This window comes from Nothobranchius furzeri, chromosome 17 (genome assembly GCF_043380555.1).
Source record: "Nothobranchius furzeri strain GRZ-AD chromosome 17, NfurGRZ-RIMD1, whole genome shotgun sequence".
Taxonomy (NCBI): Eukaryota; Metazoa; Chordata; class Actinopteri; order Cyprinodontiformes; family Nothobranchiidae; genus Nothobranchius; species Nothobranchius furzeri.
In genome coordinates, this window is record NC_091757.1 from 35,473,338 (window position 1) to 35,491,424 (window position 18,087).

Genomic DNA, 18,087 nt, shown 5'->3' on the forward strand with positions numbered 1-18,087 from the left:
CCCACAATCATCAAAGACAATATTAGTCATTTTACAAAACCTTCTGACAATTTTTCAGCATGTCTGATTATTTCAACACAATATACAAACATGCTGACAATATTTTTCAAATTAACAAATTAAGAAAAGATAAATAAGTCTATCTGTTTTTGAAAGATTTTTTATATTTAAAAATGCAAATGTTTTTTTAGTAAAGACAAGGAGCTTTCACCAGATGACAATCTAAACCAGTTACATACAAATGTCCATTTTTTTCTCAAGCCAATTGACTGCACCTCCAGATACATTGTTCTAACTACTGTCATAGATCCCCACAGCATTTTAGTCGCGCCCACGCAGGAGAAAGAGTCGTAAATGGTTTTATACAATTAGTGCAGCCTGTAATGTGTCATCCTGTGTGCAAAGGATCTTTGGCTGAACTAAGTAAATCCTGTTTGCTTTGATAACACTATGTGAGCATTGTCATTGTGTGCATGTTAGCATTAAATTTAGCCCAGCACAGCTTTTAACAAGCTCCACTCTAAATTGAAATTGCCATTGCAGCCAGAGTTCATGATTAACAATGATTTATTGCGCAGACATAAAGGAAAATTGACAGCATGGCAGTGTGTGGTCTGCTGCAAGCTGTTTCTGCTCGCCGATGTTATCACTAGACTGAACACCGGCGAGCAGGGCACCCATCAGCACTAGAGTCCTGAAGAGAAGCCCATCTATTCACACACACAAGCATTGCATCAGCATGCTTGCCAATTATTTGCAACACACACAAACACAAATCTTTTTAGACCCTCCTCAACTCCTTTAATTGTGAAATTTCATTAAATTGAATGAAAGATCATAGCAGCAGTCATGGGGAGCCAATTAACGTTGGGCAGATAAGCTTTGTAGAAATATTACAGGACATTATACTAATGATATCTGAATTTACAGGGGGCAGAAAGCCTCTTTTGAGTCAGTGATTAGGAAGCTTCAACGTATGCCTCCCACACACACTTTAAGCATGAGGAGCATAACACATGGTACAAGGGATTTAGATGTGTCCACCCACTCAGTGCATCTCATAAAATGATCATTAAACAAACCAAAGTGCATGGATTCTCCTGCTAACTCAGAGCAAATGACGTTTGTGAAGACTGGAGATTAAACAGTAAAGTTAAAAATTACAGCAGTTTTTCTAGTTTATCTCTTTTTTTTTTATTTCCAAACTAAGAAAACCACCCAAACTTTGCCAAATTACATTAAAAAGGAGGAAAAAATATGCCTCTTTTCATCAGTGTCCCCGATGGGAAATCTCAGAAGTGCACTAAAGTGAGCTCAAACCGCAGCTGCATGATAGCCTTGATAAAAATACCACCAAGCCAGGGATTTCTACTTTTCTTTTTATGTTGTCATTTCAGTAAATAACTGAGCAAACCTCTGACGCACCAGCAGTGTTACATTTATCCATCCAGTACAAGCACCTCCAAAACACACTTATTTAAATCTTAACAGCCATGTGCTCCTGATACAAGTATAAGTGATGAGCTGTCAAAGGTAAGAAACAGAATTGAAGATTAAAGGTTTGCTATGACACATCCTGGACTTCATTTCAAATATTCCAGTCCAGGGAAACTGCATAGATCAGAGTCGAGTTGGAATGCAAATATCCTGCTTGAGCAGGCATCGTCCAGCTTGCAGGTTTGTTTCAGTTTGGTCTGAATGATGGAGATGCTGACACCTCATCAACAGGATGACATCTGAGGAAGGGGTTTTATTTAGTTTGTAGAGTCACACTATTTAAACATCTCCTGTTTCTCAGGTCTAGCTTGCTCACAGTTGTGAGAATGCAGTTGAGCGCGCGCCAACACCACAGGGGTATAGGTGAGGATCACAATAATGAATCTTTCTGAAGACAATTACAGATAAAAATCTTTTCATTCAGAAAAAAGAGAGACTAAGAGAGAAATTTTGGTGATAAAAAATTAAATCCTACAAAACGAATTGCATCCCTGTGGTGGCACATGCACTGTGAGGTAGGAACTCAAAGATGTAGGCTGGAGGTAATCCTTGTTTGGTCCCTTTTTTATCTGGCCTCTTAAGGAATGGGTGACAAGGAGGAGTAATTGGACTCTCCTCTGAGGCACCCCAGTGTGCTGCTTTAGTGGAACATACCTGGCAGCTTCAGGTGAGGAAAAGTCAATTTTCTTTCATAAAATAGTCAATTGCTGTTTTTAAGAATGTCAATATAATTTACCACAGGGATTTTATACGTTAAGTCCAGGGGAAAAAACAGATTTCCCTCTCTAATGAAGTTCTGCTTGTGCTCTGCAGATATTTTTCACCAGGATCCAATCCTCTCATTTCCTGATCTCTGATATCAATTGTCATCACTTTTCACCATGAGAGGCAGCATCCTGCAGGTTCATGACACACAATGCTCAATTAGGTTCAGACTGCGTGCGGATACAGAGAGGGTCTTGGCATAAGGCGAGCATCATTATCATATTCTTCAAGCCAATGAGTCACGCACTCACGGACAAGTGCTATCAGAAGAGCACCAAGAAAGGAGTAGCAACCATGGTGTGCACGCACTGAGGATGTATAGGACACAGAGTCTGATGATTAGATGTGCAACGTCAGAGAAGGAATCCATGTAGGGGATCGGAGTGTGTTCCTTCTAATTAGACATCAGATCTATGTCTTATTATTATTATAATTATTAGTCTGCAGCATTTTCAAATATTATAAAGATTTGTGACAAAGAAGCAAACATATTTATCCCAATGAACACAAAAAATGTGATCCAATTTCTCCTCTAAATTAAGATTTCTGCTCTCTTAAAAAAGGTAAAAAAAAATAAAAATAAAAGTTAGGTCACTCTAGGGGGGAAAACTGGCATTAACTGAGAGGATCAAATTTCTAAATGGCTTTTAATGTCAACCCTGTTCCCAAAAGGCAGAGCAGATTCATTAAGCAGCCCACCAGCTGCCCTCACATCTCTACTGTAAAAGCAGGCACCAAACAGCCACAGCAGATGCTGTTCACCCCCTTGTAACACTAATTGTCTAGTGCAATGTCACCAACACACACACACACACACACACACACAAAAATCAAATTTACATAATCAGCCTGCAAAGACAGGTTCTGTAAAAATTAGTAGGTTTTGTGTTACTTTGCAGCTGAAGTTGAGATAAAGGTCTCTCACTGGAACTTTTTCTAATAAAATAATTATGGACTTTGAGATGAATCCTACTGGAATAACTCAACAAGCCAAGGGGTAATAGCCCCAGTGATCCCGTGGCATCAGATAATCTCTGTCATGCTGAAATATTCATGAGAGAAATGTTATTTAGGACTAAATAAGCGCTGTGGGTGTGTTAAGCAGGTGGAGAGCAACTTCATTATATGACAGAAATAATATGAAGGGTGATCACTGACGGGCCGTATGTAAATCAGATGTCATGCTGCACAATTACAGGAATGACTGAAGTCACAACAACTCAAAGGATGCAACTGTGCTGCAGTTAAGTTTCTCAGGTGAGATGATGTCCCACTAAAAATAAATCGAACTTATTTTGGATTTCTTTCAAGGCAAACAAGAAGACAAATTAAATTTGCGCTTACCTCCCCAAAGTATTGCCACCGACTGAAGTATCAGGATGTGCAACATGTTTCTTTAAACCTTCAGGAAACAAAAAAAATAATAATAAAAAAATAAAAATAAAAAATACAAAAAAATCCCTTCAAAACTGATCTGCAGGTGGAAATTTCTTAGTTTGTGGAGCAAATTCCCACATCCAGCGTCGTTGGTACAAAATTATTTTGGACGCCTCATCCAGGAAGTTGGGCTGGCTTTGACGCAGATTCACAAATGTCTAATTTCGTATTTAAATCTGTCAGAAACGAAAAGCTTAGAGAATTGCATCAGTCTCTCTTGCATCTGCACTGCTAAACAATGAAACATCTGCAGAGGTGCATTTTCACCATTATTTTCAGGGAGTGTAGAAGCAGTTTTACCCCCCTAAAAACAACAAAAACAGCAAATGTTGCGTGGCAGATTCCCGAAGTTGTCTTTGGCGAAGAGGCTTGAAGTCCAACACTTTGGAACGAATCGAAGTATCTCCCGTCCGGTATCATGTATGATGGAATATGTAAAGACAGAAAAGTTCAAGTTGCATTAACAAGCAGGGTAGATGTGCTGCGTTCCAGCCTGGCGCCCCGGGAAGTCTCCAGCAGCTCTGCAGCAGTCCGTCACAGCGGCCGCGCTCCTCTTCTGCCACTTCTTAATAGAGCTTGGCACCAAGTGGTGCAGATGTTTCCCCAAAGTCCGGTTCCAAACCTCCGTGCCTAGGTTTGTGTGGACGGACGGACTACAGGCTGCACTGTCTGGAGCTTACGCATGTCAGTCCGTCCAATGCGCGTCGAGAGACTCAGCGGGGAGGAAAGCGGTGACAGCAGCTGCGAGTGGCGCACCTCGGGGGGCGTCTTCTGCTCCCAAACACCATCTATTCATAATGTGATGGAGGAAAACACTTTTTTGTTTATTTGTTATCGGGGCGCAAAAAATCAACCCTTCATTCTAAGCATGGTTGTCTGAAAATGTAATTTTCTTTGAAAAACTACTTTTCCAAATATCACGTTCATCAAAAGGAAAAAAAAAACTTAAAAACTTGTTCTCGAACATAACCAACAGCATCAGTGCGCCGCTTGGCAGGCTCTAGCGACCCCGTGTGGTCAATGACATTTGCTTTGTTTTGGTGAATTCGTGACACCATTTAGTTGTGAAAAAAATCATAATTAAATAAATAAATTAAAGCTAATTATAAAAGAATATATACACATTTAACAAATATCAGTCATACGAATAATTCATTAACATTTTTGTGAATTTTAGTGATTTTTGCAAACATTATTGAGTGATAAAATTCTGAGTAGTTCATTCAAACGTTGCAAGTGAACTTCCAAACGTAAGCATCACTAAAATAACTCACAGTTATAAAATTTTGTAGTTGTCTACATTATTTCTGTTTCTGTTTATACATGGACATGGCTTTTCATAAAAGCAGTATTGGTCCATTTCTCTACACCACTACCAGAAAAGACCAGACTCCAGCAAGAGGAAAATGGAGGGACACCTGCTGGACAGATGTCCCCATATATTTGAAGGTTTCCATCATCATCTTCACCCCCCCCCCCCCCCCCCCCCCCCCTCCAAAAAAAATGCTGTAGTGTCTCTCAACGGCTACAAATTCATTGGCCTGATGTCTATGATCATGAAGTGCCTGGAGCGAACAGTCTCTGAGCATCACATATCTCCTCCCTCCTTCCATTGTCCCACCAGTTTGCATACAGCGAAAATGGGTTCACAGAGGAAGCCATTGCCCTCACACTCCACACAACACTGAGCCACCAGGGGAACAAGAAGAGCTACATGAGGATGCTCTTTGTAGACTACATCTCAGCTTTCAACAACATCCTCACTAACAAACTACAGGAACTACAGATCGTCGCTCTCACCATTGCCTGGATCAAAAGCTTCCTGACAGGCTTCCCACAGCATGTGAGGCTTACCCTCAGCTCAGGTTCTCCTCAAGGATGTGATCTGAGCCCCTTAATAAATTCCCTGTATAACTATGACTGCTCTCCAATCCACCCAACCAACTCATTCATCCATTTTCTTACACTTATCTGAGGTTGGGTTGGGGGGCACTGCCTAAGCAGAGGCCCATACTTCCTATCTATCTTAGAGATAGAGCTCAGTCATCTGGGAAGAGCTTGGAGTAGATCAGCTGCTCCTCCACATCGAGAGAGGCCAGTTGAGGTGGCTCGGACATCTGGTCAGGATAACTCCTGGATGCCTTCCTGGTCAGGTTTTCCAGATCCAGGACACGCTGGAGGGACTATGTTTCTTAGCTGGCCAGGGAACACCTTGTGATTCTCCTAAAGAAGCTGGCCCGAGTGGCTGGGGAGAGGAAAGTCTGACCCCGGATAAGCGGACGATAATGGATGGATGGATGGATGGATGGATGGATGGATGGATGGATGGATGGGTGGATGGATGGATGGATGGGTGGATGAATGGACGGATGGATGGATGGATGGATGGATGGATGGATGGATGGATGGATGGCAATTAAAAAAATCATCTGTTAAAATTTTAAGTATGAATAATTATTTTTTCTTTTACTTGCTGAGTTGTTCCGTTCAGACTTATTTCTTATTTTGATCTTTCCAAAGTTCGTCAGCAGAAACTAGTATTTTTGAATGAAATATTAGTATTTAAAAAATATATATCAATTAATATTAAAGGGTGAATGTGTGTTATCTTTGAGCCTGCTCCGTCCTGACTCTAATGAGGATGAAGTGGTAAAGATGATAGATGGAGGGATGGAAAGCAGCCATTAGTGTAAATAAAAGTGAAGGAATGTGGCCATGTGAGGCCCCCATGCTGCCAAAAAATGAGTCCAGTTTCACCTTCTCTAGCCAAAACACGAAAAAAGGAAACCCCTCCATTAATAATGGGTTCACATTCAGCATTCATTCAGAAGAATGTGGGGATGAATGGAACCAATGGCAAAATAAAAGCCAACACCGACGGGTTACTTTGTTGGTGTGCAATGAATGAAAAACCCTGTTGATGAAGTCTGGGTCAATTAAAGTGATGCTCTTGGATTTCAGATTGTCTTCTTTAGATATTTAGTTTTGTGTTTTATTTTGGTTGTTTAGCACTTTGAAATAGTAAAATGTAAAGTGTATCACAAATATAATGTATTATTTTTATGATTGAAATTTGAAATTAAAATGAATGCAAGATTAAAAAAACTGGTCTAGTTATATTCTAATTGGATAACAACTATAATCCATCCATCCATTGTCTGAACCTGCTTGTCCATGCAGGGTTGTAGGGGGTCTCCAGCAGTCAACGGGTACACCCATGACAAATTGCCAGTCCATCGCAAGGCAACACAAAGACACAGAGGACAAATAACTAAGCACACACACACACCTAAGGACAATTTAGACAGACCAATCAACCTGACAGTCACGTTTTTAGACTGTTGGAGGAAGCCGGAGTACCCGGAGAGAACCGTGTGCACAGGGAGAACATGCAGACTCCTTGCAGAAAGATCCCAGGCCAGGATGTGAACCCAGGACCTTCTTGCTGCAAGGCAACAGCTCTAACCACTGTGTCACTGTGCAGCCCACAACAACTATATATCAATATGTAATTTTATGACAATATAACAGTCCTAACGAAATAATATTGTCCCCCGTTTGATATCTTGCATTAACATAACAGTTTAAAACTCAGTAGGGTCATTAGGATCTGGAGCATAAATGGGTGAGAAGCAGGGGACATCCTGGACATGTCTCAGGGACACATGGAAACCACACACTCACACTTAGGGGCAATTTAGGGTCTCCACGTAATCTGACACGCATGCTTTGGGCCTGTGGGAGGAAACCTATGTTTGGGATTCAATCTTATAGCCTTCTCGCTTCCAGGCAGTAGTGCTACCAACTGTGCCACCATGCAGTCTGGTAAAGACCAAAGCCTGGTCAATCTTGGCAAATGTGAAGGTTGTTAAAAAGTTTGAGGAACAGAATGTAGAAATGTTAGTTGATTTATTTGCACCAAAAAAAGTTTTCTTACTTTAACCTGAGTGCTCTATAGAGCTATAGCCTTCTTCTACTTTGAAGAACGTTTTGACAAAAAAGAGAGATGGGATATAAAATGAGAAGATACATTTTTGAAAAGCATGAAGTTTGAACAACTAGGAGAGGATAGTTTGTGGGACCGCACAGACGAACTGTGATTTGAAAAGCTGCTTTAGATAAAAGCTGTTAAATAAAAATAAACTGTTTTAAATCAGCATGCAGATAAAGGCTGGAACTTCCAAAAAAGCTCCAATTTTGACTCGTTAATCCACCGAACATATCTCCAGAAGTCAATTTGAGATGGGTCATGTGTTCTTCTTGTCAAAAGAAGTCTTGAGTTTGAAATTCTGATGAGGATGCTGTTTTTGTTCATGTTTTCAACTGACCTGCAGTAGGATGCATGATATTTTATTATATTTATGCAATGAATTTCTTTCTTTCTTTTGTACAAATTTGGCTTGTCTCCTTGATGACATCATCAACATTAAATACAAATGTGTTTTATACTTTAATGGTGACTGAACAAATCTCGCAACAGATTTTATTTTCTTTTGTTTTGTGACCCAGATGGTGAGTTTAAGAGCAGATCAAGAAAATGCATGAACACTGATAATACCCAGGGTCTAATCCTTCTTTTCTATTACTTTGGTTTATATAATTGTAGGAAAAGCATCTTGCTGCTTTGCCATCTAAGGTTTTATTGCAGCACATTCATGTGTGCATCTATAGCTTACGTAAACTTCATTCGTTATGCTCTTAGTTGTCCGGATATGTCAGTGTGGTTCTGTGGACAGTTTTCTCAAAAGACTATTTGAAATCTTTTCTATTATGCATTCCCTGTTTTCCTGCTACTTTTAGTCATCTCCTTTCTTTGAATCCCATTTTTTGCTCTCAAAAAGCCAAGCTTTTACCTCCTCTTAAATGTGAGCTATTTGATCCCAGAAACAACATCACTCTCATACAGCTGCAAAAAGCATTAGAGGTGCGGGGGGACAAAAGTGTTGATGCAGAGCTGTCACTTCCTTCGCTGTAATGAAGGACTGGAGCATCGCTTACACAAAGGCTGACAGACGTCAAAAAGTTACCCCTTATTCTGCAGAAACACTTGCTCAGAACCAGCCCACACTTTACACAGAGGCCCATTTGGCTGCTGGGAAGCAAAAACAGCACCAAACAGAACCCAAGTGGATCTGGTTACACAGTCTGAAGCTGGAAGTCATTAAAAAAATCCAGCTCCTCGCTCAATGCTGCACATGGTAAATCCATTTCTCAGATGACATTATCAACACAATTGATGTTGTAAAAGCCCACACATCCATCTTCTTACTGCTGGGTTTTAGTTGGAAACAGAAGAAAATTCAAAGCAGATTTGATGTGATGAAGAAAAAAAATGTTTTGTTGAGACCTGCAGACCTTTCAAGACATTTTTTAATCCATGGTTTCTGGGAAATGGTTTTCATTTTTAAAAATAGATCCTCGGTGGAAAATCCAGGCACATTCAGATGGAGCAAACTGAGCGTTTCTCCCTGCTAGGGTTGAGTGTGATTGATTTTTCAGAGTTTCCAGAACTGCACAAGTATTTTAAAGACTTTAGGTTTTTAAAGTCTCATCATATAAATCCATTAGAGAGTAATCTGAGCTATTGGAGATCAGTTGAGCAGTATTGTTGTCTCAAAACAGTCATGAAAACTAAAAGAGTCCTGTGGCAGATTGTCTGACCACCTTCGAGCCCCAATCTCACTGTTATCGAACCTGCTGAGGATTACAGGGAAAAAAGAGGCAATTGAGAAAATCTCTGTCTTCAGAGGCATGGAACCAACTGCCAGAAACACCTTGAAAAGTTAAACAAATGGTGACCACGTTTTGGTTTTGGTTTATTTTGCTATTTTTTTCCCAGATAAACCAGAACTAGTCTAGATGTAAATATACTTTTAAATGATTTCATTTCCTATGCAGTTGGACCCAGGAACTCATTCCATATTTTCCCTTCTATTATACATAATGAATCATCCCCATGCACCTTATTTCATTCAATATCATTCATCTGTGACCTTAGCTAGCCTCAGTAGCTTGTCCTCCCCTCACTTGACAGACAGGAGGCCCAAATTCATCACCACCTTTCATTCTCCTCCCTTGGCCTATCTGATCAATGATAGATTAATAATAACCGCTGCAGAGTGCCCTGTCGCCCTCCGTGCCTTGCCCACTCCCGGCCTGCGCAGATTACCACCAGCCATCTACAGCCCATTAAAAACTGTGTTTACTTATCAGCCTCTCTGGTGCCATCGCTCTATTTTTGAGACTCATGTCCAAAGGGAAGGCACAGAGTGACCTTCCTACAGCCGTCAGTGCTGTAAGTCAGCACTCCCAAATGCTTTGTCCTATAATTCACAAACTCTCCAGAAGTCAATGTCAGTGGCTTATAATAATAATAATAATAATAATAATAATAATAATAATAACTTACTTGAGACGCTTCTGCCGGAAACAGAAACCCATGATGCCAGAAGAAACAAGATAGCGCTAAACACCAAACACCATTTTCTAGGTCCAAATGTATTTTGTTGTCCGTAACTTCAAAGGATGTTTTTCTTTTTGGGACTCTGGTAGTTTGTCCTGAAGTTGACGTGGTAGCTGTTTCTCCATCTCTGATATTGAGCAGAGAACCTCTCACACTGGTGTTCTGTTGCTAAAACGCAATGAGTGGAGGACCCAGGTAAGTGCGGTGGTTCGGCGAGACAATAACCGAATGGTCCAATGGTTGCTTTCAGTCCAAAAGGTTATATTGGTGGGTTTTTTTAGACAAATGAGAGTAAACCACTTTATTAATTTTTTTCTTTTTTTTATCTTCACAACATATTTATAGGTAGACTATGTTAGAACATTGTTAAGAGGCATGAAAAAAACTTTTACGCTAATTTGTTTTCCAAATTTACCATTGCAGCTTTAAGATTAGTGGAGGAAACATGGAATCATAACTTTATGGTCAAATGTTGAAAACAACAGAAGATCTCACAAGATCTGATGTCACTCTCAGTTTATGTTGTGAATGGTTGTCAGCAAACACAAACATGCACCGTTTTTAACATGTAGATTTCAGATTTGAAGTGATTGTGGCTCCACATCGATGGGCCGTGGCAGCCATGGGGTTGATTGTAGTCGCAGATGTCCATCCGATGATAACTCGATGAGAGTTTTATCAAAATCCATCCAGCTGTTCCTGAGACTTTTGCAAACAAACGCGAATGCCAAATTTACATTATTTTTGAGTGTAAACTTAAAAAACTATTCTGCTTTCACTTTATTCAGCTCATCAAAAGTCCCCTTTTATGAGGTTGCTGATGCTCTGTTGACATACATTTTTGCTGCCATCACCCGTGCATAAGAAAGGGAATGATTTTCAGCTCTCTAACTTCTAAACAACATAAGTTACAAAATCCTTGCAGACTAGTGACCACAGAATCAAAGCTGCACTCCAGTGCTCTTTATACTTGGCTTGAAAATGCTTTAAATTCACTTTTGAGTTAACTTCAAATGTGCTATTTGACTGACAGTTGAGACTCGTGATAGCATAAATAGGACAAGGTGAACTCTCTTCATTCTTTATTATTTTTTCAGCGCAGAACGTTATTTCTTATCTGCCAGAGTGTGTCATGGTCTACTTTGGGTGTGCTTAACTTCCCCCGACCTTTAAAAGGGCTGATTATTTCCAGCCACAATCTTCACTCTGCAATGCGTTCCCAGCACAAAAGGATATTCCAGACCCGCTGGACTGATAATTCCAGCTCTCGGTGCAGCAGCAAGAGAACCAAAACCACGGTGCCCTGCCTCTTTGTTATCATTTGACTTCCTCCATCTTCACCTTCACTGCTGGTTTTCGTTCACTCCTCACCTCAAGCGGGCAACTCTGAGAGGAAAGGAGAAGCTGAGTGTTCCTCCAACTTCTACAGATTCATGCTAATTAACTTTCATGCATCACTCTCTCGGGACAAATTACATAATCTTCAGAGAACTCGCTGTGTAAATCTCCTCTGTGCAAGGAGAGTCCCATGCCTCCAGCTCGCAACGCTAAAAGACGAGGGAGAGAACCAACAGGTCTAAACGTTTAGTAGATTTTTATTCCACTTGTGGTAATCTTGTAATCAGAGGTTCAAGGGCGATCACATCTATCACCCAGGGAACAAATAAAAGTCTTATTGTGCCCTGCTTCCTTTCACCTCAGGAGGAAATGTGAGGAGCAGATAAATAATGGCCTTGTTTCAGGAGAGGCTCAGTCTGTTGGCAACGATTTGTGGGCAACAAAGTAATTTCGATACTGTTCTTTGTATTGATAGATGAGGCCAAAATTTAATATAGAGCCAATTTACCAGTATGGGTCCAGAGGAATGGAACTGCAGTTATCTCCCCTCTCTTTTCCCCTCTTTGCCTCCGTCTCTTCAATCCAGCTGAAAATTAGACGTCGGGAAAAGGACAAACAACACGAAGGGTAATATTTTTGACAAAGCTCTCTTATTAATATCCACCATTCCTCCTATACACCTATACCCCCTCTGAGGGAATCATTTGCACCCCGGCTAACATCAGTATAAAAAAATGTATGTTTTTCCATTTGACTTGTCAAATGTTATATCTAATAGATGACAGCTAATGAAATAAATGAAATATAATCATTTTTAAAAAGCTGTTCAGTATCTCCAATAGTTGTGGCTCTGAACAGTTTTAAATTCTACATTTTTTATGCCTGAAGGGACTTGAAAAGGCAGCACTTTGAGAACAACTCTGACACTTGCTGAGCCACAGGAAGGTCTGTAAACTTCCTGGAGAATCTGCTTTAATGCAGAGCATGAGACCTTGCAGGGGGCCTTACAGCTGAAATACACTGTTCTTTTCATGGTCTGATGCCAGATGCACTGGACCTCCTATTGTTCATGCCACATAACAAGAAACTGGATGCCCCTGTGACCACATAGTGGCAGTGGGGAAACGAGATTGTCTGCTTCAACAAACGAACAGTGAAGAAACTGTTCAGAAAGACTCACTCACCAGCAGCGGCAAAGGAAAGGTTATTAGTAATGGGTTGTGGATAAATTAAGTACACCTGTGAAAAGAGCAAAAGAGACTTTTGAGAGATAATATGCTCTAAAGGGCAGACATTCTAGGAGCACTGCTTTATTGATCAGGTTACTCAGATTGTGATTGTGTTAATTGCCTTAAATATGGCAAAATTAGAATGAATCAATCTGATCAAATGACTGAATTCTGTTTTCTGTTACACAAGTGGAGCTCTCAATTTGCCAAATGAATTCTACCAGCAAAGTTTGTCTGGGATTCAGTACATGGTCACATTTACATGATGAGTTAAGTTCACTTTCATGCACACATAAAAACGTTTACTGATGCATGAGCTGTGTAATAACAGCTGTGGATTATAGATCCTAGAGGCAGGATGTGAGCACTGCAATGCTGCCACCTAAAGACTGAGCATCCACACAGCAATGAAGTCACAAACTGCATCCAAAGTTTCAAAGAACAGTCGTTTTTAGAGTTTTACTTTAAGATTTTTTGATTGGCATCTTTCCTTATTTTTTCTACAGCTATTCAAATCAAAGTTGTCCTAATATCATAAGCAAAGAAACATTAAAGTGGGTTTCCTAGAGCAGATCCTTTGCGTCTCTACATACCCGAGGCAGTCTGACAAGAACAACATATGTTTTGTTCAAATTTGCTGCCGTTAGCTCACACAGAAAACACAATGTGCATGTTTCAAAAGTGACATCTTGTATGAGAGCCCTTCTCAGTAGTTTTCAAAGACAGCCATCTGTTACCAACTCAGGGGTTCGTTTGCTGAGCAGGACAAAAGCAAACGTTAGAAAACTGATGCTGTCAATGAAATTAAGTAGTAAAAATTGGAATTCCTGCTGCTGGACAATAATGTACCTTATGGAGATACAAATAATTAAAACAAAAAGTACCACCAGATGACTGCAGTAGTGAAAAACAAACAAAGAACATTTCTTGGTCAAAACTGACATGTCAGTTACTAACTTATCAGTGATTTGATTGCTGAATGAAAGTGGTATGTTAAATGTTAATGGTACTGTTGTGTTTGGGGAGATGAATGTAAGCTGCAAAAACTGTATTAGGGAGGAGAAATCTAACTTAATATTGGAAAAAAAAATGGGTGAAATTCAAACACAAATATTATCTAAATCACAGAAACAAAAACCAGCCTATTACATTTTACCACACTAATGTTTTAAATGCCTGTTAATCATTCAAAAGAAACTTTTAAAGACCATCTTGAGCAGTTTGAAACTCCATCACCCACAGTTTAATAATGTGTCTCCAAAGTGAAAGAGACAGCATTTTACATGTTCATTCAAGTGAAATAACATTTGAAGGGTTTTAAAGCAAATTATACCAAATTATATTAGGCCATCTTTAGACTAGTGAAAATTATTTATTGTTAAAAAAAATGTTTACAGTGTTCAATTGTGTCCCGACAATAACTTTTACACATGTGAGTTGCTAGTATCAAATTTGAATAGAGAACAAGTAATTTTACTAAACATTTCTCCATATGGAAGTGGAATTAATAGCTTTGCAATTTTTTTTATCATCTTTCCTTCAAAGCCGACACCAAGTTCTACATTACAAATAAAACGTATCATAACAGCTTCTTTTTCTTTGCTTGTGTTTAATCAAATTAGCCTAATCGTCTGTTTCATCAGTGTCAGCAACATCTTTCCAAAGTTAGTGCTCAGAAACATAAATTCAACAGATCTATAGGTTCTTAGTTTGCTTCCTTTTTTATTACTAGAATGCATTGTTCCCAATTGAACGCATAGCCTTTTAGATATAAAACAACATGATTTTTATTTTATTTTATTTTATTTTATTTTATTTTATTTTATTTTATTTTACACTGCAAACCGGAACTTTAGTCATGCAGTTTAAATGGGAAGGCAATCACCGTGGGACCACAGGGGTGTTCATGTTAACTTCCTGTTTTGAAATCAAAGGCTCGTAAGTACCAGTCTGCACTGTATTATTGTAAGAGTTTTATTCATCCATTAAGTAAATTCACTTTTTTTGACAAAGATAATGTATAAATAATTAAAGCTAATAATTTAATCAGTGAAGCTTCAATTATCTGTAGTTTTAGATGTCTTATGAACGAATGAGGTAAATATGTTCACGGGGAGATAACAAAATCGACCTACTTTCTATGAACAGATAGCGTTTATTTAAGACGTTTTATTCACAATTTTTACATAATTTCTGCTCTGTTACATACTCATGGAGGTCCGCTGAACTCACGTTGTTTTTAATCCCGCTCTGTAAGTCGCGCTGACACATCTCCTTTTTGATTTTCTTTTGGATTCTGGCCACGCTAGAGTTTTGTTGGAGTGTGTACAAGTGTAAAAACCATGCCTTTCCTCCACGGGTTCCGGAGGATCATTTTTGAGTATCAGCCGCTTGTAAATGCTGTCATGCGTGTTGTTGGACTTGAGGAAGAAGATGGCAGTCAAGACACCAGGTAATTCTGCTAAAAAAAAAACAACAACATTACATTAACGGGTAATTTTTTTTATATCATGATCAGTTTCTGTATCGTAACAACCACTGCATTTAAAATATAAATTGATTTTTTTTAAAGCTTTGGATGAGACATTTACTTATCTTTCAGTTGTGCCAAAAGTCCCGAGGATGAGTCCAGTAGAAGCAGCTCTTTGGTGGAGCTTCTGGAACAAGAGTCCCAGTCTGAAGTGTTTTTGGAAGGCATCAGCTATGCTCTGTTTAAAGTGGCCGAGCGGGGACTTGAGTATGCCGCAGAAATCCTTCTACAATATGGAGCTGATATCAACTTTGAAGGTGAGTCATCCTTGGATAGTGTGTCCAAGTTTGCAAACACTCCAGGAAAAAGGAGGATTGCTCATTTAGGGATGTGCGGTAATGCACAAATATATCAAAAACTAAATTTACTGAAAATGTTTATTGAGACATAGATGCTCTTTGGTTGTTGTTACAATATTACCTTGTAGTAAGTGTTAAATGTGTGTTTTACGTGTAGATAACTTCTTCTCTTCATCTCATTGCTGCATGTCTCTGATATGGGTTTTTCTATTGCAGAATCAGATGCATGTATGTAAAGGTCATGTTTAGCCGATGGCTGATCGTTGGTCCTGATTCTTTGGGCTAATTTTCATGGCTGATATTTAGATGTTTTCCTCCTTATTTGCAAGCTAAAATTTTGTTAATAACAAGAATGGGTGTACATTTCTGAACCTAAATCAGTTTTTGAACACTGAATTTTACCAACCCATCAATTTTAATTTTGTGCATTGCACAGCATTGAAACATTTCATTATAAAACTGGTAAATCAAAATAAATGTCAGTTGTTTTAGAGCATTTATTAAGCAGATGGTTTTAGGAAATTTAAATTTAAGTAAAATAGTAAATGAATAAAATTTTAGAGTTTAAACAATTTAATAAAAGTGTTTAAAAACTCAATAATAAATGCTGCTAAAAACACAATAAGAACCTGCTGAAACACCAGCAATGTCATCAAAAATGCATTCAAACTTTTTGTATTTTACTAACTTGTTTTAACTTCATTTAAAGTATGAATGAAACATTTTTATGCACTTGACTTTGCAGCACATCATAGCAACAGACCCCTCATTTCAGAGGTTGGATATTCCTATCTGGACACATCAGTAATTTCATCAGTAAGCGTTTTTCTAAATGAGTTACTGACACAAAATGTCCATCAGTCACTTTCAACTCAAGTGTTTAATTCATTCAAAGACATCTAAACTTTTAAGTTCATAAATTATGTGTAATAAAGTTACACATCACTTACATATAACTTACCCCGCTTACACAAATAACACAGGGAAAAAGTATTAAATACATGAAGGAGGGTAACAATGTGCAAAATGGCAAAGAAAGCCAGGAGACCACCTGAAATTACAGTCAGTATTAAGAGTGAAACCTTGCCACTTTTGCTTCCAATGTGCAGTAAGTTTAACCCCTACTGCACAGTGGAAGCGTCAGTGGTGCGAAACGGCACTGCTTCAAATAAAATCCATTATTTTCAATGGAGTGTAACAAAGCAGCCGCGGTGTGGCAATTTTCAGACATGTCCCAGAAGCAGCATGTCGCACCGTCATAGTAGGATCGGGTTCTATTTTTGTGGTGAGTCGCTTCTGGGATGCATCAATTATCGCAGTTAACATAGGGCTAGACAGGAAATCAGTTTCAGTGTAAAATCCCCAGTAATTTTCTAAATAAAAGTATTGCAGTGAAGCAATTACATATTTATGAAGCTTACGTGTGACCTAACGGTTTATTTACTCAAAGCATCATTCCCAAAGTGCAGCGGTGTGTTTTCGTGGCTTTTATCCTGGCAGTGGAGAGGAACAACATAATTTATGACATCAAACAGCGATAACGACGTGATTTCCTTCTTTTTTTGTTCAATAGTGGATTGTATGCTGGTGAAGGTTCTCGGTCATCCAGGTCATGGTAATCCAAAAAGGTTCAAATGAGGGCAACTGGACTTCTTTGGTTTCTCAAAGATGTTTCACTTCTCATCTGAGGAGCTTTGTCAATTCTAACTGGAATATGGGAGAGTCAAAATTATAAGCTGTAGCTGTCTGTTGTTATTTAACGAGCCAAAACTACTCTGGGTACCCCTCCTCTTATGGTGGATTGCATTAACAAACCGTAACCTTTAAAGTCTCGAGGGATCGTGTGGTCTTGCGAGGAGGTTGGCAGAAGTCTCGAGGGATATTGTGATCTTGCAAGTTGAACGAAGAGCATGGCAGAGAAGCTGCTTCGCTGCTGAGACTCTTGGTGTGCACTTAAGTGCAGTGATTATCGCGGGTAAACCGTTCCACGTCGCTGAAGCTTTCAGTGTGCAGCCGAGGTTACTGGGAGTCTGTAGTATGGTCAGATGAAAGCAAAATTGAACTTTTGGCTGTCGTTCTACACACCATGTTTGAAGAAGAAATGGCACTGCCCACCTATGACAGTTAGGTTTTGGGGTGGAAGCATCATGATGTGGGGCTGCATTTCAGAAAGGGGTACTGGCGGACTTCATATTATTGAACGCAGGATGAGTGAAGAAATGTACTGGGACAAAAATCTGGATAAAAATCTGCTGCCATCAACCAGAAAGCTGAAAATGAAGACTGTGGACAGTTCAGCGAGACAATAATCCCAAACAAAAGGCCAAGGAAACAATTAATTGGTTTCAAAGAAAGAAAATCAAGTTGCTTGAATGGCCCAGTCAGTCACCTGACCTAAATCCCATAGAAAATCGATGGAGAAAACTGAAGATCAAAGTTCATAAAAGAGGCCCAAGGAACCTACAAGATCTGAAGACCATTTGTGTGGTAGAATGGGTCAGAATCACTCCTGAGTAATGCAGATGACAG

At 39.3% G+C, this 18,087-nt stretch overlaps 2 protein-coding genes across 5 annotated transcripts in view; one reads left to right on the forward strand and one right to left on the reverse strand.

Annotated features, from left to right (window-relative positions):
- si:dkeyp-14d3.1 (transmembrane protein 132C) overlaps positions 1-4,488 on the reverse strand; it is a 299,252-nt gene extending 294,764 nt beyond the window's left edge. The window contains exon 1 of one of the 3 annotated variants that reach the window (XM_070546538.1): positions 3,607-4,488. In XM_070546538.1, coding sequence (XP_070402639.1) covers positions 3,607-3,652 — 46 coding nt within the window. In that variant the 5' untranslated portion in view covers positions 3,653-4,488. The remainder of the gene's footprint in view (positions 1-3,606) is intronic. The other 2 variants (XM_054731359.2, XM_054731358.2) reach the window with 2 other exon arrangements.
- A 10,108-nt stretch (positions 4,489-14,596) lies between these two features.
- Positions 14,597-18,087, forward strand: part of asb6 (ankyrin repeat and SOCS box containing 6) — a 34,821-nt gene continuing 31,330 nt past the window's right edge. The window contains exons 1-3 of one of the 2 annotated variants that reach the window (XM_054731362.2): positions 14,597-14,667; positions 15,039-15,181; positions 15,332-15,516. In XM_054731362.2, the coding sequence (XP_054587337.2) occupies positions 15,072-15,181; positions 15,332-15,516 (295 nt within the window). In that variant the 5' untranslated portion in view covers positions 14,597-14,667; positions 15,039-15,071. Of the gene's footprint in view, positions 14,695-15,038; positions 15,182-15,331; positions 15,517-18,087 lie in introns of both variants that reach the window. The other variant, XM_054731361.2, reaches the window with a different exon arrangement.